The 17,824-nt window shown below is 40.8% G+C and overlaps 1 protein-coding gene across 1 annotated transcript in view; it reads right to left on the reverse strand.

Annotated features, from left to right (window-relative positions):
• DNAH2 (dynein axonemal heavy chain 2) overlaps positions 1 to 17,824 on the reverse strand; it is a 152,805-nt gene that overhangs the window by 13,926 nt on the left and 121,055 nt on the right. Inside the window, exons 62-77 of the mRNA XM_044672676.1 lie at positions 16,904 to 17,073; positions 16,609 to 16,725; positions 13,813 to 13,977; positions 11,825 to 11,950; positions 11,523 to 11,671; positions 11,352 to 11,418; positions 10,867 to 11,017; positions 10,460 to 10,608; positions 10,126 to 10,259; positions 9,647 to 9,791; positions 9,148 to 9,347; positions 7,935 to 8,061; positions 6,139 to 6,325; positions 5,842 to 5,990; positions 5,560 to 5,743; positions 5,109 to 5,299 (exon numbers count right to left, since the gene is read on the reverse strand). Of these exons, the coding sequence (XP_044528611.1) occupies positions 5,109 to 5,299; positions 5,560 to 5,743; positions 5,842 to 5,990; positions 6,139 to 6,325; positions 7,935 to 8,061; positions 9,148 to 9,347; positions 9,647 to 9,791; positions 10,126 to 10,259; positions 10,460 to 10,608; positions 10,867 to 11,017; positions 11,352 to 11,418; positions 11,523 to 11,671; positions 11,825 to 11,950; positions 13,813 to 13,977; positions 16,609 to 16,725; positions 16,904 to 17,073 (2,411 nt within the window). The remainder of the gene's footprint in view (positions 1 to 5,108; positions 5,300 to 5,559; positions 5,744 to 5,841; positions 5,991 to 6,138; positions 6,326 to 7,934; positions 8,062 to 9,147; positions 9,348 to 9,646; positions 9,792 to 10,125; positions 10,260 to 10,459; positions 10,609 to 10,866; positions 11,018 to 11,351; positions 11,419 to 11,522; positions 11,672 to 11,824; positions 11,951 to 13,812; positions 13,978 to 16,608; positions 16,726 to 16,903; positions 17,074 to 17,824) is intronic.

Genomic DNA, 17,824 nt, shown 5'->3' on the forward strand with positions numbered 1-17,824 from the left:
GGTGAAGGGGATAGGAGGAGCATTAATCAGGTAACCATGTTAAAAATGTATATTAATAAATGTTAAAAAAAAATAAAAAAATAAAAAAATAATAAATAATAAATATATAAGCAATGAAAAAAATCTTTGTATAGATAGTGAATGGGGTTGAAAAATTAGTGGAATTTTTTAGTAAACAGCTAAAAAGTACTTCTTTCTTCATCTGGACCTAAATTTTTTGTGAGGTATCTTTTTCAGTTGTGAAAGCTATTCAGATTAATTACCTAAAAATATTGAACTCAGAACACTTTATCATAAAATCTTCGGATTTTCAAAAATAAATGAACTAATTCAAGCACATCGATCTCCCCATGGATAGGATTTATCAAAGAAACTTACTGAAAATACTTTTCTCGACTACCTATTATCCTTATGATCTTAACTGTATAAATTTTGTTTCTGCAAGAATGTTGTAGTTTCATGTAATCAAAATTGTCCATCTTATCTTCTATGATTGTTTCTATCCCTTGTTTCGGCAAACCCTTTCTCTAACCATAGATTCAAGTTTCTTCTATGCTCTTCTAATTTTCTTATGATGCCATTTTTTATGTAAAAGTCATGTCTCCATTTGGAAGTTATATTGCTATACATTTTGAGATGCTTTTCTATACCTAATTCTACCCAAATGCTTTCCAGTTTTCCTTGTAGTTTTTGTCATATTGTGAGCCCTTATTCCAGTAACTGGTACCTTTGGATTTATCAAACATTATGCTATTGTTTGGTTTTTTTTTTGAAGACTAAAAACAAAACAAAAAACATGCTACTGCATTAATTTGCTTCTGTGTTTTGTATGCCTAGTATGTTCCACTGATCAATCTTTTTTTTTTTCTTTTTAACCAGTACCAAATTGATTTAATGATTACTGCTTAGTTTAAGATCTGGTTTTGATAGATGCTCCACCCCACTCCCTTCTTCTTATCATTGTTTTAAAAAATTATTATTACTGGGGGCAGCTGGGTAGCTCAGTGGATTGAGAACCAGGCTTAGAGACAGGAGGTCCTAGGTTCAAATCTGACCTCAGATACTTCCCAGCTGTGTGATCCTGGGCAAGTCACTTGACCCCCATTGCCTACCCTTACCACTCTTCTGCCTTGGAGCCAATACACAGTATTGACTCCAAGACAGAAGGTAAGGGTTTAAAAAAAAATTATTACCCTTAAAATTCTTACTCAGTTATTCCTCTTTTGTTTTGTTTTCTAACTGTATGTACTGAGTAATTTAGGTAGTATCATAATTTTTATTACACTGACTTCAACTACCCATGACCAATTAATATTTGTCTAATTAGTAGGACTATAATCTATCTTAAATGAAGAGAAACTGTAGTCAGTTGCAGCTGATTTACTAATATTTTACTTAAAATTTCTGTATCAATGTTATTTGCAGATAAGTATCTAAAGTTTTCTTTATCTGTTTTATCTTTCCCTGGTTTAGTATTTCATATTTATATCATAGATATATGCTATTGTTGCAAAGAGTTTATGTAATATTAGAATTAATAATTCTTTGAATGTTTGAAATAATTCACTTATAAATCCATCTGATTCTGGAGTTTTTTATTTTTCCCTTTGGGTCTCATTTATGGCTTATTCAACTTTTTTTTCTGATACTGGGTTACTCAAATAGTTAATTTCTTCTTTTGTTAATGTAGGTATTTTGTACTTTCATAAGTATTTATCTGGTTCTTCTAAGATATCAGCTTGTTAGCATATAACTGGACAAAATAATTTTTAAAAATTTCCTTTATTTACTCTTCAATTATTTTGAATTCCAATTTTCTATTTTCATATGAACAATTTGTTTTTCTTCTCTCTTTAAAAATCAGATTAGCTAAGCATTTATACATTTTATTAGTTTCATTAAAAAAGTTTCCTAGTTTTATTTATCAGTTCAATGCTCTTTTGCTTCCAATTTTATTAATACCTTCTTTAAGTTCCATAACTTCTATTTCATATTTATTTGGAGATTTTTTATTTGAATAATAATTTAACCTTTTTTTGATGCAAGCCAAATTCAAAGATTTAGTTTCTTTTTTGTTGATGAAATTGTTTAGAGGTCAACATTTTCCTTTCAGAAGTTCTTTAGCTGCATCCCATAAATTTTGGCATGTTGCCTTATTATTTTAATTTTCTTTCATGAAATTTTCTGTTGTTTCTATACTTTCTTCTTTGACTAGTTCTTTAGAATTGTTGATTAGCTTCCAATTACTTTCAAATTCTTTCTCTAAGGACTCTTCATTAAATAAGATTTTTATTGCATTATAATCAATAAATAATGCATTTAATATTTTTGTAGCTCCACCTATTTTGGTGAAGTCTTTATGCCCCAATGTATGATCAATTTTCGCAAAGGTATAACTAACAAATAAGGAAATTCTTTTCTATTTCCATTCAATAATCATCAGAAATATCCTTTATGGCTAATTTTTCAATCATTCTATTCAGATACTAAACTTCTTATTTAGCTGTGTCTATAGCTGAAAGGAGTACATTGAGGTCTTGCACTATTGTAATTTTATTATTTTCTCTCCAATTGCATTAACTTTTCCTTTATGTATTTAGATACTATACTATTTAGTATTTGTATATTAAGTGTTGATGTTGATTAGTTTTTCCACAGATAATCAATTTATGCATAATTCTAACACTTAGCATAGTGACTGGCACATAATAAATGTTTGTTGATTTGAATAACATAGAATCTCTGCTTATCTTTTTTTTATCATATCTATATTTGCTGCAGCTTTATCTGAAATCATGATTGCTATACTGTTTTTTTGTTTTTTTGTTTTTTTTTTTAATTAAACCCTTACCTTCCACCTTAGAATCAATACTGTGTAATGGTTCCAAGGCAGAAGAGTGGTAAGGGTAGGCAATGGGGGTCAAGTGACTTGCCCAGGGTCACACGGCTGGGAAGTGTCTGAGGCCAGATTTGAACCTAGGACCTCCCATCTCTAGGCCTGGTTCTCACTCCACTGAGCTACCCAGCTGCCCCCTACACTGTTTTTTTAAAAGTTTAACTGAAGCATAATAGATTTTGCTATGGTTTCTCATTTTAACTTTATGTGAATCTTTATGTTTCAAGTGTGTTTCTTGTAAGCAGCATATTTTTGGATTCTTTTGTCTAATCCATTCTACTATCCTCTTTTTAAAAAGTAAGTTAATCATATTCATAGTCATGGTAATATTTTGTTAATTTCATAATTCCTTCCATTTTCCTCGTCCCCTTTTTAGAAGGTGATAAAAAAGGTTTGTGATCTGTAAGTTAAACAACCCCTTTTTGTTCTTTCCCCCCTTCTCTTCTAAGTGACTTGCCCTATGTCAAAATGCCACTGGGATTGAGTCAGATCTTCTGACCCAAATAGCTCAGCATTCTTTCTCCTAAAACCATGCTTCTCCCTCTGTATGTCATACACTCTAAAGAGTCTGGCAACAAAGAGGAGAAAATCCTGCCATAGTATCCAAAAAGGGTAGTGGAGTTAATTGAAGAGATTTTTAATAGAGGAGAAACTTCTCCATATTTTAAGGTATAATAGGGGACTAGCCTATGAGGACTCAGTCCTTGGAGCTTATGCAGATTTGCTCTTCCTGATGAGTTTTATGGGGCATGTATAATATTTCTGCACCTAGTTTCAACCGGTGAACCTTTTTTTGGCCATGAGTGATTGAGGGGTCGGTGTGGGATGATTAGGAGTTTTCTAATTGGCTTCTGAGAGATAAGAATTAATGGAGCCAGAACTGAGCTGTCATACAAAAGGACCAATTTGCCCCCTCTCTTTGGCTTCTTTACTCTTTTCTTGGCAGCTTTCTAGAGAGCTGATGGGTGGGGGTAGCTGCAGCTCTAGCTGCCTTATCTCCCCACACAGGTGCCATATGTCCCTGAGGGCATGGTACCTGTTTCTGTTGTGTTCAATTTTTCCTGATCATAGGTGAATGAGTATCTGAACACAGAATGAGCCATGTTATTATCGTGTGAACTTGGAAAGGCCAAAAGAGCCATCCAAGGCTCTCTCAGCAACCAGTCATTAATAGCAGGCCCTGGGATTAGTGAGGACCCAGCTTTGAAGAGTGTTTGACTCATTTCAGCAAAGGACTGATCCAGATGTTGAGATATCACATTCTGCAAGAAGGTAGCTAGCCCAGTTGAGCAAAAGAGAGATTTTTTTACCTGCTGTGCTATATCTAGAAGTGAACTTGGGAAGGGAGAAAGTACTCCCAGGTCCAAGAGCTATCCCTTGGTGACATGTAAGAAGGGAAAAAGTACCCCTAGTTTGGAGAGGGGAGGGGATTTTGTTATTGTGATATTTTGTACTCACTATATAACTACTCAGTAAATATCCCTTTGTAAAACCTATTTAATAACAACTGGTTAACTGATATTGGGGAGGAGAAGCATGTCAGATGGGGGCTTGTGGGCAACAATAAAAACCTCTCAGGGTTTAACTCTTTGGGCATGGAAGCAATTGCCTTCTGGGGACCCAATCTATTGAAGGGAGCAGAAGAATGAGCCTAAAGTTTTAAAAAGGCAAGAGGGAAAAAATATGGACAATGCTTAAGATAAACGGGGTTATGTTGGGAATCATAGTCCCTTGGGAGATGGGAAAAAGATTGGGTCAAGAGATGTTGAGAAGAAGAGACTGTCTAGCTTTGTCTATCTCTATCCCCAGAACTTAGTATAGTGCTTAGCATACATACTTCATAAGTACTTTTTATGCAGCTAGGAGGCTCAGTGGATTGAGAGTTAGGTCTAGAGAGAGAGGGTCCTGCGTTGAAATGTGGCCTCTGATATTTCCTAGCTGTGTGACCCTGGGCAAGTCACTTAACCCCAATTGTCTAGCCATTACTGCTCTTCTGCCTTGAAACCAATAATTGGTATTGATTCTAAGACAGAGGTTAAGGGTTTTAAAAAACATTTTAAAAAATGCTTTTCATTCATTCATTTATATGAGCTATCGAGGAGAGGAAAAATTATGCTTATTCTTTTGGGAAGGAAAGAATGTTGATAATCATGTAAATACTGGACCCTTTTCCTCCCTGTCCCTCACCACCTCCAATACACACAAAACATACTTTGGGTGGCTCCGTGGTCATCTTGATGCTGACTTGCAGGATGGAGATGGGGAAGTCAGGGTGGGGGCTGGAACTGAGCCAGAGTCGAAAAGCTGAATGTGGCTCCTCCACCTGCAGTTGTTCCACAAGCTTATCCAGTTGTGGCATCCAAGAAAGTGACAGGTGGCAGTTGGCCAGGAACACCCAGTGCCCTGCAGACCAGATGCCAGGTTCAGATCTCTCTTTAGTGGGTCCTCTTGTTCTATATTTCTTGCTTGGTAAAGTTAAAATACTTGGCCCATTAGGCCAATAGTTAGCCTGGGAGGGCAGTGTCTATGGTTGCCAGTGGTACTATAGATGATTTGGGGCATGACAGAGGCAAGGACTAGGTCTGGTTCAAGAATTCCAGAGATTGGGACTGAAATCTAAGAGATGGCAAAGGATGACTAGAAGATAATGGGATGTCACTGACCCTGTTGTACACCATCACGGATGAGCCGAGCAGCAATGGGAGCCTGGCCCTGCCCCAGAGATAGGGCATGGAAACGCTGGCCCATGCCTATCTGTTCTGCCAGCTGTAGCAGAGCACCAGTGGGGTCCACACCCGGGGATAGGATAAAGATGAGTGGTGTACGTGGTGTTGAATCCTCCATGACCTACACAGAATAGAAAATGGAGCTTCAGATAATGGTCAAGCTCAAGATGGAATCTAATTCAGGTAGAGGAAAAGGGGAAGAGAGATCACATCACTGACCGACTTCATGTTTAACACAGGAGGCTCAATGAATCGAGAACCTAGGTTGGAGACGATGAAAGATGTAACACAGAAAGCCACTCGGTCTTGGCGCAGGGATCGAACAATCAGCATCCTCTGCATTTCATTGCAGGCATTTTCCCACTCACCTGAGGGATGGGGGAAGTGCAGAGATTAGGAGGGTGAGAACGGAGCAGTAGCTGAAACAGAAATACTGATATGGGCACTAGGGACCAGAAACACAAGAAATAAGGGTCCTATGAAAAGAGGAGACAATCAAGGTGATGGTTCTCATACTGGGAAGCATTGCCTTCTCAGGCGATGAGCTGGTGTACCACAGGTTCCAGTCACGAGGGTACTGCTCAAAGGAATTCATGAGCCCATGGAAATTGGCCAGTTTGTCCAATTCAGTGATGTTGTCCCAGTTGGCATCAGCCAACCAGCTGGTGCAAGGATTGTCCATCTGACCTTCCCTATCCAAGACCTGAGAAAAAAATGGAAAAGGAGGAAGACTGTAGAGAAGCAGTAATGATAAAGTGATCAAGATCATTTCTCAGGGCTGGGATGAAAGGTCTCAGCATTCTGCTAAGACAACTTCCCCTAGAATCCAGAGGAGTTAACCCTTCTTTAGCTGAGGAACATAGGATTCTAGAACCCTCTAGTGGTACGCGGAGACAGAACAGTTCCAATTCAGCAGCAGAAGGCCACACACCCTCTTGTGGTCATCTGAGGGTGGTTCTTGCTTTCTCCTGGGCCTTCCAGCCTTGCTCATGACTGTAGGCTGCTTTGAAGGTAGGTTCCTTAAAAAGGCAGAGACTGTCATTTTTGTATTTGTTATCACTGGTAGACACTTAGTTACTAACTATTTGACCAATTGAACTGAATCCATATTTTTTAGAAACTTTACTTTCCATCCTAGTAACAACTTCAAGACAGAAAGGCAAGGGCTAGGCAAATGAGGTTAAATGATTTGCCCAGGGTCACATATTAGGAAGTGTCTGAGGCCACATTTGAACCCAGGTCCTCCTGAGTCCAGGCCTAGTGATCTATCCACTGAGGCACCTAGCTGCCCCGAACTGAATCAATTCTAATAACTGACATTTAGGGGAGACTTTCTTTCATAGAAGCAGATGGAGAGCTCAAAGCCTGGAAGATCTGGTTGCAAGTCCTGGCTTTTTGACCTTTGACAAATTGTTTAACAGACAATGCTCTAAAACTATGAGAGTTGGCTGATCTTTGGTAGAATCTGAGGTCACAAGTCCAGTCTAAACCCCATACCCCTTCCCTACACACACACACACACATATGCATTTACATAGTGTTTTAAGGCTTACAAAGCACCTTGTCCATGTGACCTCATTTGAACTTCACAAAAATCTTATTTGGAAGTACTACAGGTAGCATTATTTCCATTTTTGCTGATAAGGAAACTCAAGCTTAAATGATTTGTCTAGGGTCACAAAGCTTGTAAGTAACAGGATTTGAACTTCCAGGGTTAGCACTTTTTTCATTACAACAAGCTACCAACTAAAAACTATGCAGATGAATAGGGTGCTAGCCAGTGTAGAGATATGCAGTTATTTTTCAGTTGCATCCAACTCTTCTCTTAATAAACCATTTGAGAAGTTACCTTGACAAAAATACTGGAGAGGTTTGCCATTTCCTTCTCTAGCTCATTTCACAGAGGAGGAAAATGAGGCAAACAGGGGTAAATGATTTGACCAGAGTCATCTTGGGCTGGATTTGAACTTAGGAAGAGGAGTCTTCCTGACTGTAGGCTCAGTGCTCTATCCACTTTCCATCTAGGGGAGTCCTTAAGTTCCCAGCCCCACTTCTCATCTGGCTGATTAAAGCAGACAGAAGATGTAAGTGAAAAGAGGTATACCCCAACCTTCCAATGACAAAAATGGGGTACCAGAGTTCCTGCCACAGTAGCTGCTGGCTTAAGAGAATTCTCTTGCTCACCAATACACAGTACCACTTCTCTCTGACATTTTCCCCCTTGTCCAGCCTCCAAAGCCCTGACCCTATTTTCCTAACCATATCTCTTATCCTATACACCTAGCCTGACCCCACACGTCTGCCATACTCACCACACCTCCTCGTAGAAAAAAGTTGTACTCATCCATGTTGAGCTTCCCAGAAGTTTCGAGGATTTTGGCACACATTTGAAAGCTGAAGAGCAACTTGTGACGCTCAAAGAGGGTCCGAGAGGTGTACCTGTGGGGAAACAGGGAAGCCAACATCAGATGGGATAAGAGGAAGAGAAATTTGAAGTTGAGGGTGGAGAAGAAAAAAGACTAAATAGGAATAGGTGGGTAGCCCCCAAATGATGAATGGGCAAAAGAACAGACAATTTTTGGATGGAGAAAAAATGCTCTGAATCACTACTGATTAGAGAAATGAAAACCAAAACAATTTTTAGATAACATCTCACACCCATCAGACTGGATAAAATGACAAAAGGGCAAAATAAAAAATGTTGGAGAAGAAGTGGAAAAACAATACACTGTTGGTGTAGCTGGCTCCAACCATTTTGGGGAGCAATTTGGAATTACCCTCAGAGATTTTTAAACTGTGTATACCCTTAGATCAACAATACCCATTCCTGGGTCTTTTCCCCAAGGAGATCAAGGAAAAGAAAAAAATCTATCTGTGCCAAAATATTTATAGTAGCTCTCTTTGTGGTGGCAAATAATTGGAAATAGAGGCCATTTCCATCAACTGGGGGAATGGCTAAACAATTTGTGTTATATGGTTGTGATGGACTACTACTGTATCATAAAAAATGATGAGCAGGCACATTTCTTTAAAAAACTTGGAAAGAATTACAAGGAATGGTGAACAGTGAAATGAGTAGAAACAAAAGAACATTATGCTCAGAATAGTTTGTGAATGTTCACCTCTAGAGAATAAACTGAAAAATGGAAACATGAAAGACATAATACACACACACACACACACACACGTCTCCTGGATGATGCCTTCTATGATATAGGGAAGGGAAAGAGAAGTTAAGACAATTGTAAGTAAATTCCCATTAATAAAAATTTTAAAAGATAAAAAAATAATAGATAGATGGGTAGGAGTTCAACATAAATACTTGTCCAAGCAAAATTACAAAATTTTGAAGGTGACAGCCTCTTCATTTCAAAGCTGAGGACATATGCCCAAAGTTGTTCCACTGACTAATGGAAGCGTTGGGTCTTAGAACTCAGTTCCCCTGATTCCCAATCTAGGGGAGTGAATATGCTTATAGGATATGTAAATAATAAAACAAGTGTCCGGTAGAGAAATCTAGCAGACCTGTAGACAGCATAGGTATGGTACTCATTAAGGTAGTCAATTCTGTCCTCAAGTTTGTTGCTTCGGTGACTCTTATCAATGCTGAGGATGAAGAGGCTGATGTAGGAGTCCAAGGAGAACTGGTACATTGGGTCAATCCGACCCATATCATTGAGTACAAAGAATAGTACAGAAGCACGCTGGGCACAGGGACGATAAGCCTGTAGAGGGAGAAGTATCAGGGTCACAAAGGAAGATGAGGTGGGGAGGGGAAAGTGCCACTACAGGAGAAGGCACAGAAATGGGGGGGAAACATTGATGGTAAACATAATCCTAATAGTCAGAAGGTGAGCCAGGGAGCCCTAGAATCATAGAGCATTAAAGCTGGAAAAGACCCTCACATTTTACAGATGGGAATATTGAGTCTAAGAGAGGGGAAGAGATTTATTTGCCCAAGGTCAGACAAATAGTTACAGGCCTCCTGCCTTTTCTCCCACTTCTCTATGGGCACTTTGCTCACCTCACGGGCTGTGTCAATGTTGATCTCAGTAGTCTCACTGGTCTCCAGCTGCTCAGTCACTTCAATGGCCGTCACCTTGGAGGTCTGCAGGGTGTTGACCAGTTGTACATCATCCAGGAGAGACCCAGTGGCTTCATTCAGCAACCTGCAAAGGAGGTCAAAGGGCAAGGGGGGAAGGGGCTCTCACAACAGTCAGGGGGCTGCTGGATGGTGACCGTCTAGCCCTCTGGGCCCCACTGGTCTCCCTTTGTTACAGACTTTCAGCAGCTCCCAGGATGACTAGCTCTCTTACAGGCAGCATCCAACTAGCTCCTAACTGTAGAGTTGATGAGACCTACCTTCTTGTAAGAATCTCCAGGCAGGGACTGTACAGAGGAAGATAAGTGAAAGGAACAGAGAGGAGTTGGAGTTTCCAGCAGTTTGTCAGATTTATCCTTCTGGGGAGCATCTCTGTATCAGGATGGTTTGGGGAGTCTCACCTGAGAATTTCATCCTCCAATTCTTTGATTTTCCTCTTGCCAGCAGCAATGTTGATTACCAATGTATCCTTTTGCTCCTCAAGCTCAGGTCTCTCTTTCCTTACCACAATGCCCAGTAGCTGGGCTTCAAGGCCCTGGGGGCACAAAAGAGTCAGGGTAGGTATCCCACCTGAACATTAAAACCCTTCCTCCATAGGCTCTCTCCATTCCACATTTCATCTCTCTTCAGTCTCTCTAGTCTTCCACTCACCTCCCCCCAACCAAAACAAACAAACAAACAAACAAACAAAAACCCAGTCAAGGTACTGCCTTCTACACCTTCTAGGCCCCTTACCTGTTCCTTGACAGCAAAGTTGACAATGGTAGTTTTGGCTGAGGTCTCTGGACTGTAGTGAGGGTTGGACAGTTTGGTGGTGATATAGAAGCGAAAATCAGGGTTGTAGTCCACCTCCTTATCTCCTAGGCGCATCAGCAGCCTGCCCCCTAAACCCATAGCAAGGTTAAGCCTGGGCTGTATGACTACCCAGTTTCCACTGGAAGTGACAGACTCACTCCCTGATGGTCCACAAACCAAAAAAACAGGATAGAGAATCCCACTCAAGGCCTCATATCCAGGCCCTAACCCCAACCACAACTAACTGAAGAGATAAAAATTAAGTATAGAAGACAGTAAGGAAATTAGCTTTTCCTCCCTCTTGGTCCCAACCACACCACCACTATACCCCCCATTCTGGGCCTAACCAATTCGGGTGACAGCCTTGTTGAGGACAGGAGAGAGCGTGGGGTCCAGGGATTCCTGTACATTTTGCAAGAGCACTGGCATCCCGTTTTTGATGGCCCCTTCCAGGATCCGAAGATAATCAGTCATTTGTAAGTCAATGATCTTCAAGCCCTGAAGAAAAGGAAGCAGTGAGGGAAAGGTGCTCCATCTAAAAGGCAGAAGATAGGCTAAGGTATTGAGCCATTGGAAAGAGAGGGGAGCATGGTCAAGTAGGAAGTGATTTCATTTAGAGCAGAGATGTCAAATTCCCAAACCAGATTAAAATATAATGGATTTATTTATGTAAAAACATTCAACAGAATCAATAAAAATACATTACAACACAGATGATGTTAATTTGTGATTTTTCCATTTCTATTTGAGTTTGATACCACTGATTTAGAGGGTTTAAATGGTTGAGGCCAATTGAGGAGGGAAAGGACATGAGCAGACCCTATCCATCTACCTTGCTGCCTTCCATGTTTTTGATCCATTTCTGGGCCTGACCTTGGGGATCAATCATCAGTGCCCATCTGGAGAAGGAGAAGCCAGTCAGAAGGCAGCTCAATTTACCTGAGTTGAATCTAGCCCTGAAAGGGCTTCTGGATCTCCTCCATACCTCACCAATCCCCTTTACCTATTGCCACGAGTGACAATAATGCCATTTTCAGTGGAGAAGTTATCAGAGGGCAACCCTTGGATGTTCCAGTCCCGAACCTGGGTGGGGTTGGCGAGGAAGTCATCGAAGGTAAATCGAGGTGAGCAGGGAACTTGCAGCTCTTGGATCTGTGCAAGGGAGACCCTAATGCGAGTTACCAAATCCAAATCCATAGCCCCTGACAATCTTCTCTTGCTTTCTTATATTCCCCATTCTTCTTTAAGATCGTATCTCCCATCTTCATTAAATAAAAAAACAAAAACAAAAAACACCCTGCTCACCTTTCTGACCCAGATTTGGGAAACAATCTCATCACGATAATTGGTCAGGAAGGGACCCATGTATGACAGGAAGGCAGCTGCCAAAAGACAATCTCCTACAAGGTAGCCCAGGTCTTCCTCAAGGCCCTTTGTAGACATGGGGAAGTAAAATAAATGCATTAAAGCATTATCCTCTGTAAACTTTCTCTATCAGAAAGACTCCTCTGCAAGTCCAACTTATTTTTTAAAATGTTTAAAATGTTTATAGAAAATGTTGACTATCTTATTTTCCTACCCCAAGCAGTCAAAAGGAACAAGAAAATAAAAGATTATAACTATTTAGGTTTTACCCAACTTATCTTCTCAAACCCTTGTGAATTATAGCCTATATCCAAAACTATTCATCCACAGTATACAGTACTCACCAATGCTAGTTTAGAAGTTCCCCTCCATATTTTTATTTTTATGTTTATATTCTGAAAGTGCTGTCTTTCCTATTAGCCTGAAAGTCCCCCAAAGGCAAAGAAAATGGGTTCTCCTTCCTTTCAAATTTTCTTAATGCACTTTGGATTTCTTTTGTCAGATGATACTGTGTATCACAGTTATTGTTATTATCCTCCTGTATTATATTGTAAGCTCCTTGAGGGCATACATCAAGTTTTGTCTGAACTTGGTATTTCACTCAGCACCAGGCCACAATGTTCTGCATTAATAGAGTTTTTCTACTCTTCTACTTTAATAAGCATTTATGGTTGTTTGTCCTTCATTTTCAAAGAGGACCAATGACATCAAGGGTGATGTCTTGACTTGTATATGAATTGGATTTAAGTGAGGCAGAGCTGCACAAAGTCATCAGCCTCATTCTCTTCTAGTCATTGAAATCCAATGGCAAGACAAAAGTCAGGACAATTGGTGAAGCCTCAGAGTGCAGTAGATGACTGTGGCATTTTTGAGGTCTAACCAAGATCTAAGCATTCCATAGTTCTTGCTGCAGCCAGGACATTGGAACAAATTGTTCTCATCTGCCTGTTTCGCAAGGGAAGGTCTTCACATGTCTGGGGTTGATACTCCCTAACTCACAGATAGGTTTGAAGCTTATTAGTTATATGCTTTAGCCTGTCTGTCAAGATGGATTTACCTAGATATGGCTGTTGTGCATGCTGTAGCTTCTTTCACAGATGAGAGTTGGGTGAGAGGTGGACACTAAAGGTAGGTGAGCAGGGTGAACAACCCATAAACCTCAGAATTTATTTTTTATTCTTTTAAACCCTTACCTTCCATTGTAGAATCAATGCTATGTATTGATTCTAAAGCAAAAGAGTGGCAAGGACTTAGCAATGGGGATTAAGTGACTTGCTTAGGGTCACCTAGCTAGGAAGTGTCTGAGGCCAGATTTAAACTTGGGATTTCCCATTTCCAGGCCTGGCTCTCTATCCACTGAGCCACCTACCTGCCCCACACCTCAACATTTATTAAGCTCCTACTGTGTGCCCATTGCTGAGTTAGGCACTATGAGTACAAAAAGCAAAAACAAACATTTCTAGCTCTTAAGGAACTTATGATATATTTATATCACATTTACTCGAGTGTCCCTTATCCCCTCCATTAGGTTTAAAGCAAGGATTATATAATTTTTCATCTTTGTAGCTATAGAATCAAGTGCTTTGCAAAAGAGTGGGTGTCTAATAAGGGTTTGTTGAACTGAATTACATTGAATGGGATGCCCATTTTTCTATTCATTTTAGCATTCAATCTAGAATATTGTGTACATGGAATGTTCTTAGGGCAAACCTAAGGCAGCTTTTTAAAGTTATAAAAGTGTTCTCATCCATGACTCTTAACCTGAAGGAGACGAGGACTCTCCCTACTCCCATTTGCTGACCCTAACTCAAGGTTTCTCCTGAGTTTGAAGCTCCATCTGGCAAGGTGGGAAGCCCTGTGACCACTGAGTAGGGAAGAGGAGGAAGGCTGCCTATCCTGTCTGCCTTCCCTCTTGTCTGCCTTCTCACCTGCACAGTTTCTTCCCATCGGGCTTTCTCTCCTGCCAGCCCAGACACCAGCATCCCAGCCCGCTCCAGTTTCAACTCCATCTCCTCTGACTTCTTCCTTAGTTCTTCCTTCTGGGCCAATTTTTCATCATATTGTTTCTTTAGCATCTCCAGTTTTTCGGCCACCTAGGGGAGGGGAAGAGGAGAGGTAGCTGCGTCACATTATCTATCTGTGGCATGGCAGAATCCAAACAAGAGCCATGTTGAGATAAAATATGATTCCAAATCCCCCCAACAGTCTTTTCTTTTTTTAGTGGGGGGTGAGGATGGGGAGGATTAATTTTAAAGAAAGAAGCCTCTGTCAATACAACCACAGTCTATAGTCTTTTGAAGTTCTTTGCCAAGTTGAATTGTAATTTGTAGCCTTGAGTTCATTAGGTCAATCAACAAACATCATTTTCCAGACAGTGTAACAGGCAGTGGAGTTATAAATTAATATACAAACATTTCTAGGTCTTAAGGAACTTATATTCTATTTTATATCACATTCTGAATACCTAAGTATATGATGGAATATAAAAATAAATAAATATAAAGTAATTAAGGAGAAGGGAAAGGAAACGAGCATTTATGTAGCACCTACTATGTGCCAAGCACTATACTAAGCTCTTTACAGATATTATCTCATTTGATCTTCACAACCCTGTGAGGTAGGTGCTCTTCTTATCCCCATGTTGTTACAGGTGAGGAAACAGAGACCAATAGAGGTCAGCTGATTTGCCCAGGGACCCATATTCTGAGGCTGGATTTGCATTGAGATCTTCCTGACTCCAGGCCCAGTCACTCTATCCATTAGGTTACTTAGTGACCTCAAGTTTCTAAATAGAAGGTATTTAGAAAAGGAGGAAGGTAACAATTAGGGGGATATCAGGAAAGGCTTCTTGTAGAGAGTGGTGTTTGTGCTGTGTTTTGAAGGAAGAGAGGGATTCTGTGAGGAACATGTGAGAAAGGAGTGCTGCATTCCAAGTACGGGAGACAGTCAGTGAAAAGGCATAGGCAGGGCAGCTAGGTGGCTCAGTAGGTAGAGAGCCAGTCCTAGAAGACGGGAGGAGATCCAGGGTTCAAATCTATCCTCAGATATGTAGGAGTTGTGTGACCCTGGGCAAGTCACTTAACTTCAATGGCCCAGCCCCTTCCCACTTTTCTGCCTTGGAACTAACACTTAGTATTGATTCTACGATAGAAGATAAGGGTTTAAAAAAAGAAGAAAAGAAAAGGCATGAGAAAGACAGACTATCATCTGTGAGGATGTCAAGGTCAGTTTGGATCTCAAAATGCTGGAAGGATTTATGTTATATTAAGAATTAATGTATGATGAAGCTGAAAACAGGCTGGGGTCAGGTTGAAATCTAAATGGAGGATTTTTTATTTGATCCTAGAGGCAATGGATATTTACCGGGATTTACTTAGTAGGAATGAAATGATCAGAGCTACGCTTAGGGCAAATCAGTTTGGTAAGCTTAGTGGACAAATGAGGCAGGGAGATCAAGGAAGCAATTGTGATGAGGGCTTAAACTAAGGTGGTGATTATGTGAATAAAGAGAAGGGCTTAAATGTGAAATGTTTATGGAACTAGAGAGAAAAAAAATTTGCTACTTGACTGGATAGGTGGGGAGAGGGAAAGTGAGTGACTGAGGTCACAAACCTGGGAGATTGGATAAGTGGTTCAACAGTAGCAGGAAAGTTTGAGAGAGTAGTAATTTTTTTGTGGGGGGAAAGGGAAGCTAGTGAGTTCTGTTTTGGATATGTTGAGTTTGAGATGCCTTCGGGATATCCAGTTTGAAATGTCCAATAGGCAGCTAATAATGTGGGACTAACATGCAGGATGGAGACTGGGATTGGATCCATAGATGTATGAATCATTTTCATAGAGGTAATTAAACTCATGAGAGCTGATGAAATGACCAAGACTGTACAGGGAGAAAAAGGAAGGGGGCCCAGGAAACAGGGCCTTAGGAGACACACATAATTTTTTCTTTTTAAATCTTGAAATCAATACTGTGATCTGAACCTAGGACCTTCTGTCTCCAGGCCTGGCTCTCTGTCTACTAAACCACCTAGCTGCCCCTCATCTCTTCTTTTCATTTTTACCCAAAAGGCTCAGTTGAGTTCATAAGTAGAGACAGAATACCAGTGGAGACCATTATGTTCCCAGGAGTCCTGGCATCTGGGATAGGAAAGGATAGATATGAGGAACTGGATAAATAAGCCACTTCAGCGTGGCATCCTCCCAAGAGCACCAAAGTTGGAGTCAGAAGTGCCAAGCCCACAAAGAGCCATGTGGCCTCTGGCAAATCACTTTACTTTGGGCTTTGATTTCCTCATTTATAAAATGAGTTGTACTATATGATGTCTAAGGTCCTTGCCAGCTCCAATCATTCCTTGCTCTCTATTTGTCAGGAAGAGGTATCTGTCAGGATTGGTTAAGAGTCTCCTAATTAAATGTAAATAACCTCTGAGGAGATTTGTAGCTCTCATGTTCACATTTTGATGCAATTCTGATTATGATTGGGTTACCCACATGTAACTCCTGAACTGATTCCTGGAAATCCACCAATGAAGATGCCTTCTAGTCTTTCCTTAGCATCTAATGCTCAGGCCCCTGGGGGCAGCCTTGATCAGAGATGGATCCACACAGGGGTTGTGTGGGCAGAGGCAGGAATAGAGGGCAATAGGCTATGATGTAAATGGGGGTAAAGGGGCAGAGAAAGAGACTTTATGGGGTAAGGTGAAGGAGAGCTGGAGAGAAATTCTGACCTCTCGAAGCTTTTCCTGGGCTTCAGCCAGTGCTGCTTGCTTCTCCCGTAGCTGGCTCAGGGCAGCATTCATTCGTGCCCTCTTAGGCTCCACCACCCGATATAGACGCCCATACAGCTGAAGGAAGCAATCAGAGATTGTGGAACCTACATACCTGCTTACCCACCTAATTCCTCATTCCTCTTTTTCTCCTGTCTTCTCTTCTCCCAATTCTCCCTTTCCCCAACCCTTTCCTTTACTTTCTTCCCCTAGAGCTTTCCTTTTTTCCCCCTTTCTTCTTCAGCCCTGACTTTACCTCCATGGCCCGGACCCACATGCAGAGAGATTTGGCAGCAAGGGAGACTCGGCCAATGATGTCAGGCTGAAAGTCAGGCTGGGCACAAAATGCCCCAATCTTCTTCAGCACTTTATCTGAGATGTTGTCTTTGTCAAAATGGATCAGCGACTTGATGAAGTTCTGTTCCCCTTTGAGATGATGATGGAGGAATCTTGGCCAGAGGATCTGGTCCAATGCATCCCTCCTTCCCCTTCCCACCACAACCTGGATATGGTGATCTTTGCCCTGGAATCAGACCCAAAGAGGTAGTATCTATCACTCTCTCTTGGCGTTCTTCTCTCCCTTACCTCAGCCTCATATCTAATCAGTTGCAGAGTCTCATACTTTCAACTTTTGATATATCTCTCCCATATGCCCCCTTCTCTCCTCTGACATTGCCATCACCCTGGTACAGGCCCTCATCATCTCACACCTCAACTACTCCAATAGCTTGGTGTTTGATCTCTCTGCCTCTCTCTCCCCACTATTGTCCATCTTCTATTCAGATATCAAATTGAGTTTCCTAAAGCACCATGTTCATGTCACCTCCCTATTCAATCAATTCTAGTGGCTCCTTATTACCCCTAGGATCAAATATAAAACCTTTTATTTGGCTTTTAAAGCATTCCATAATCTGGCCTCCTCCTCTTCCCTTTTCATATTCTTTTTAAAATAAGTTTTACTGCATGTCTTAGAATTGATTCTAAGTCTGGGTTCCAAGGCAGAAGAGCAGTAAAGCTAGGCAATTGGGGTTAAGTGACTTGCCCAGGGTCAAAAAACTAGGAAATGTCTGAGGCCAAACTTGACCGCAGTTCCTCTCATCTCTAGACCTGGTTCTCTATCAACTGAGCCACCTAGCTGCTCCCACCTTTCCCGTCTTCTTATACCTTATTTCCTTCT

The sequence above is a fragment of the Gracilinanus agilis genome, chromosome 4 (assembly GCF_016433145.1).
Source record: "Gracilinanus agilis isolate LMUSP501 chromosome 4, AgileGrace, whole genome shotgun sequence".
Classification (NCBI taxonomy): domain Eukaryota; kingdom Metazoa; phylum Chordata; class Mammalia; order Didelphimorphia; family Didelphidae; genus Gracilinanus; species Gracilinanus agilis.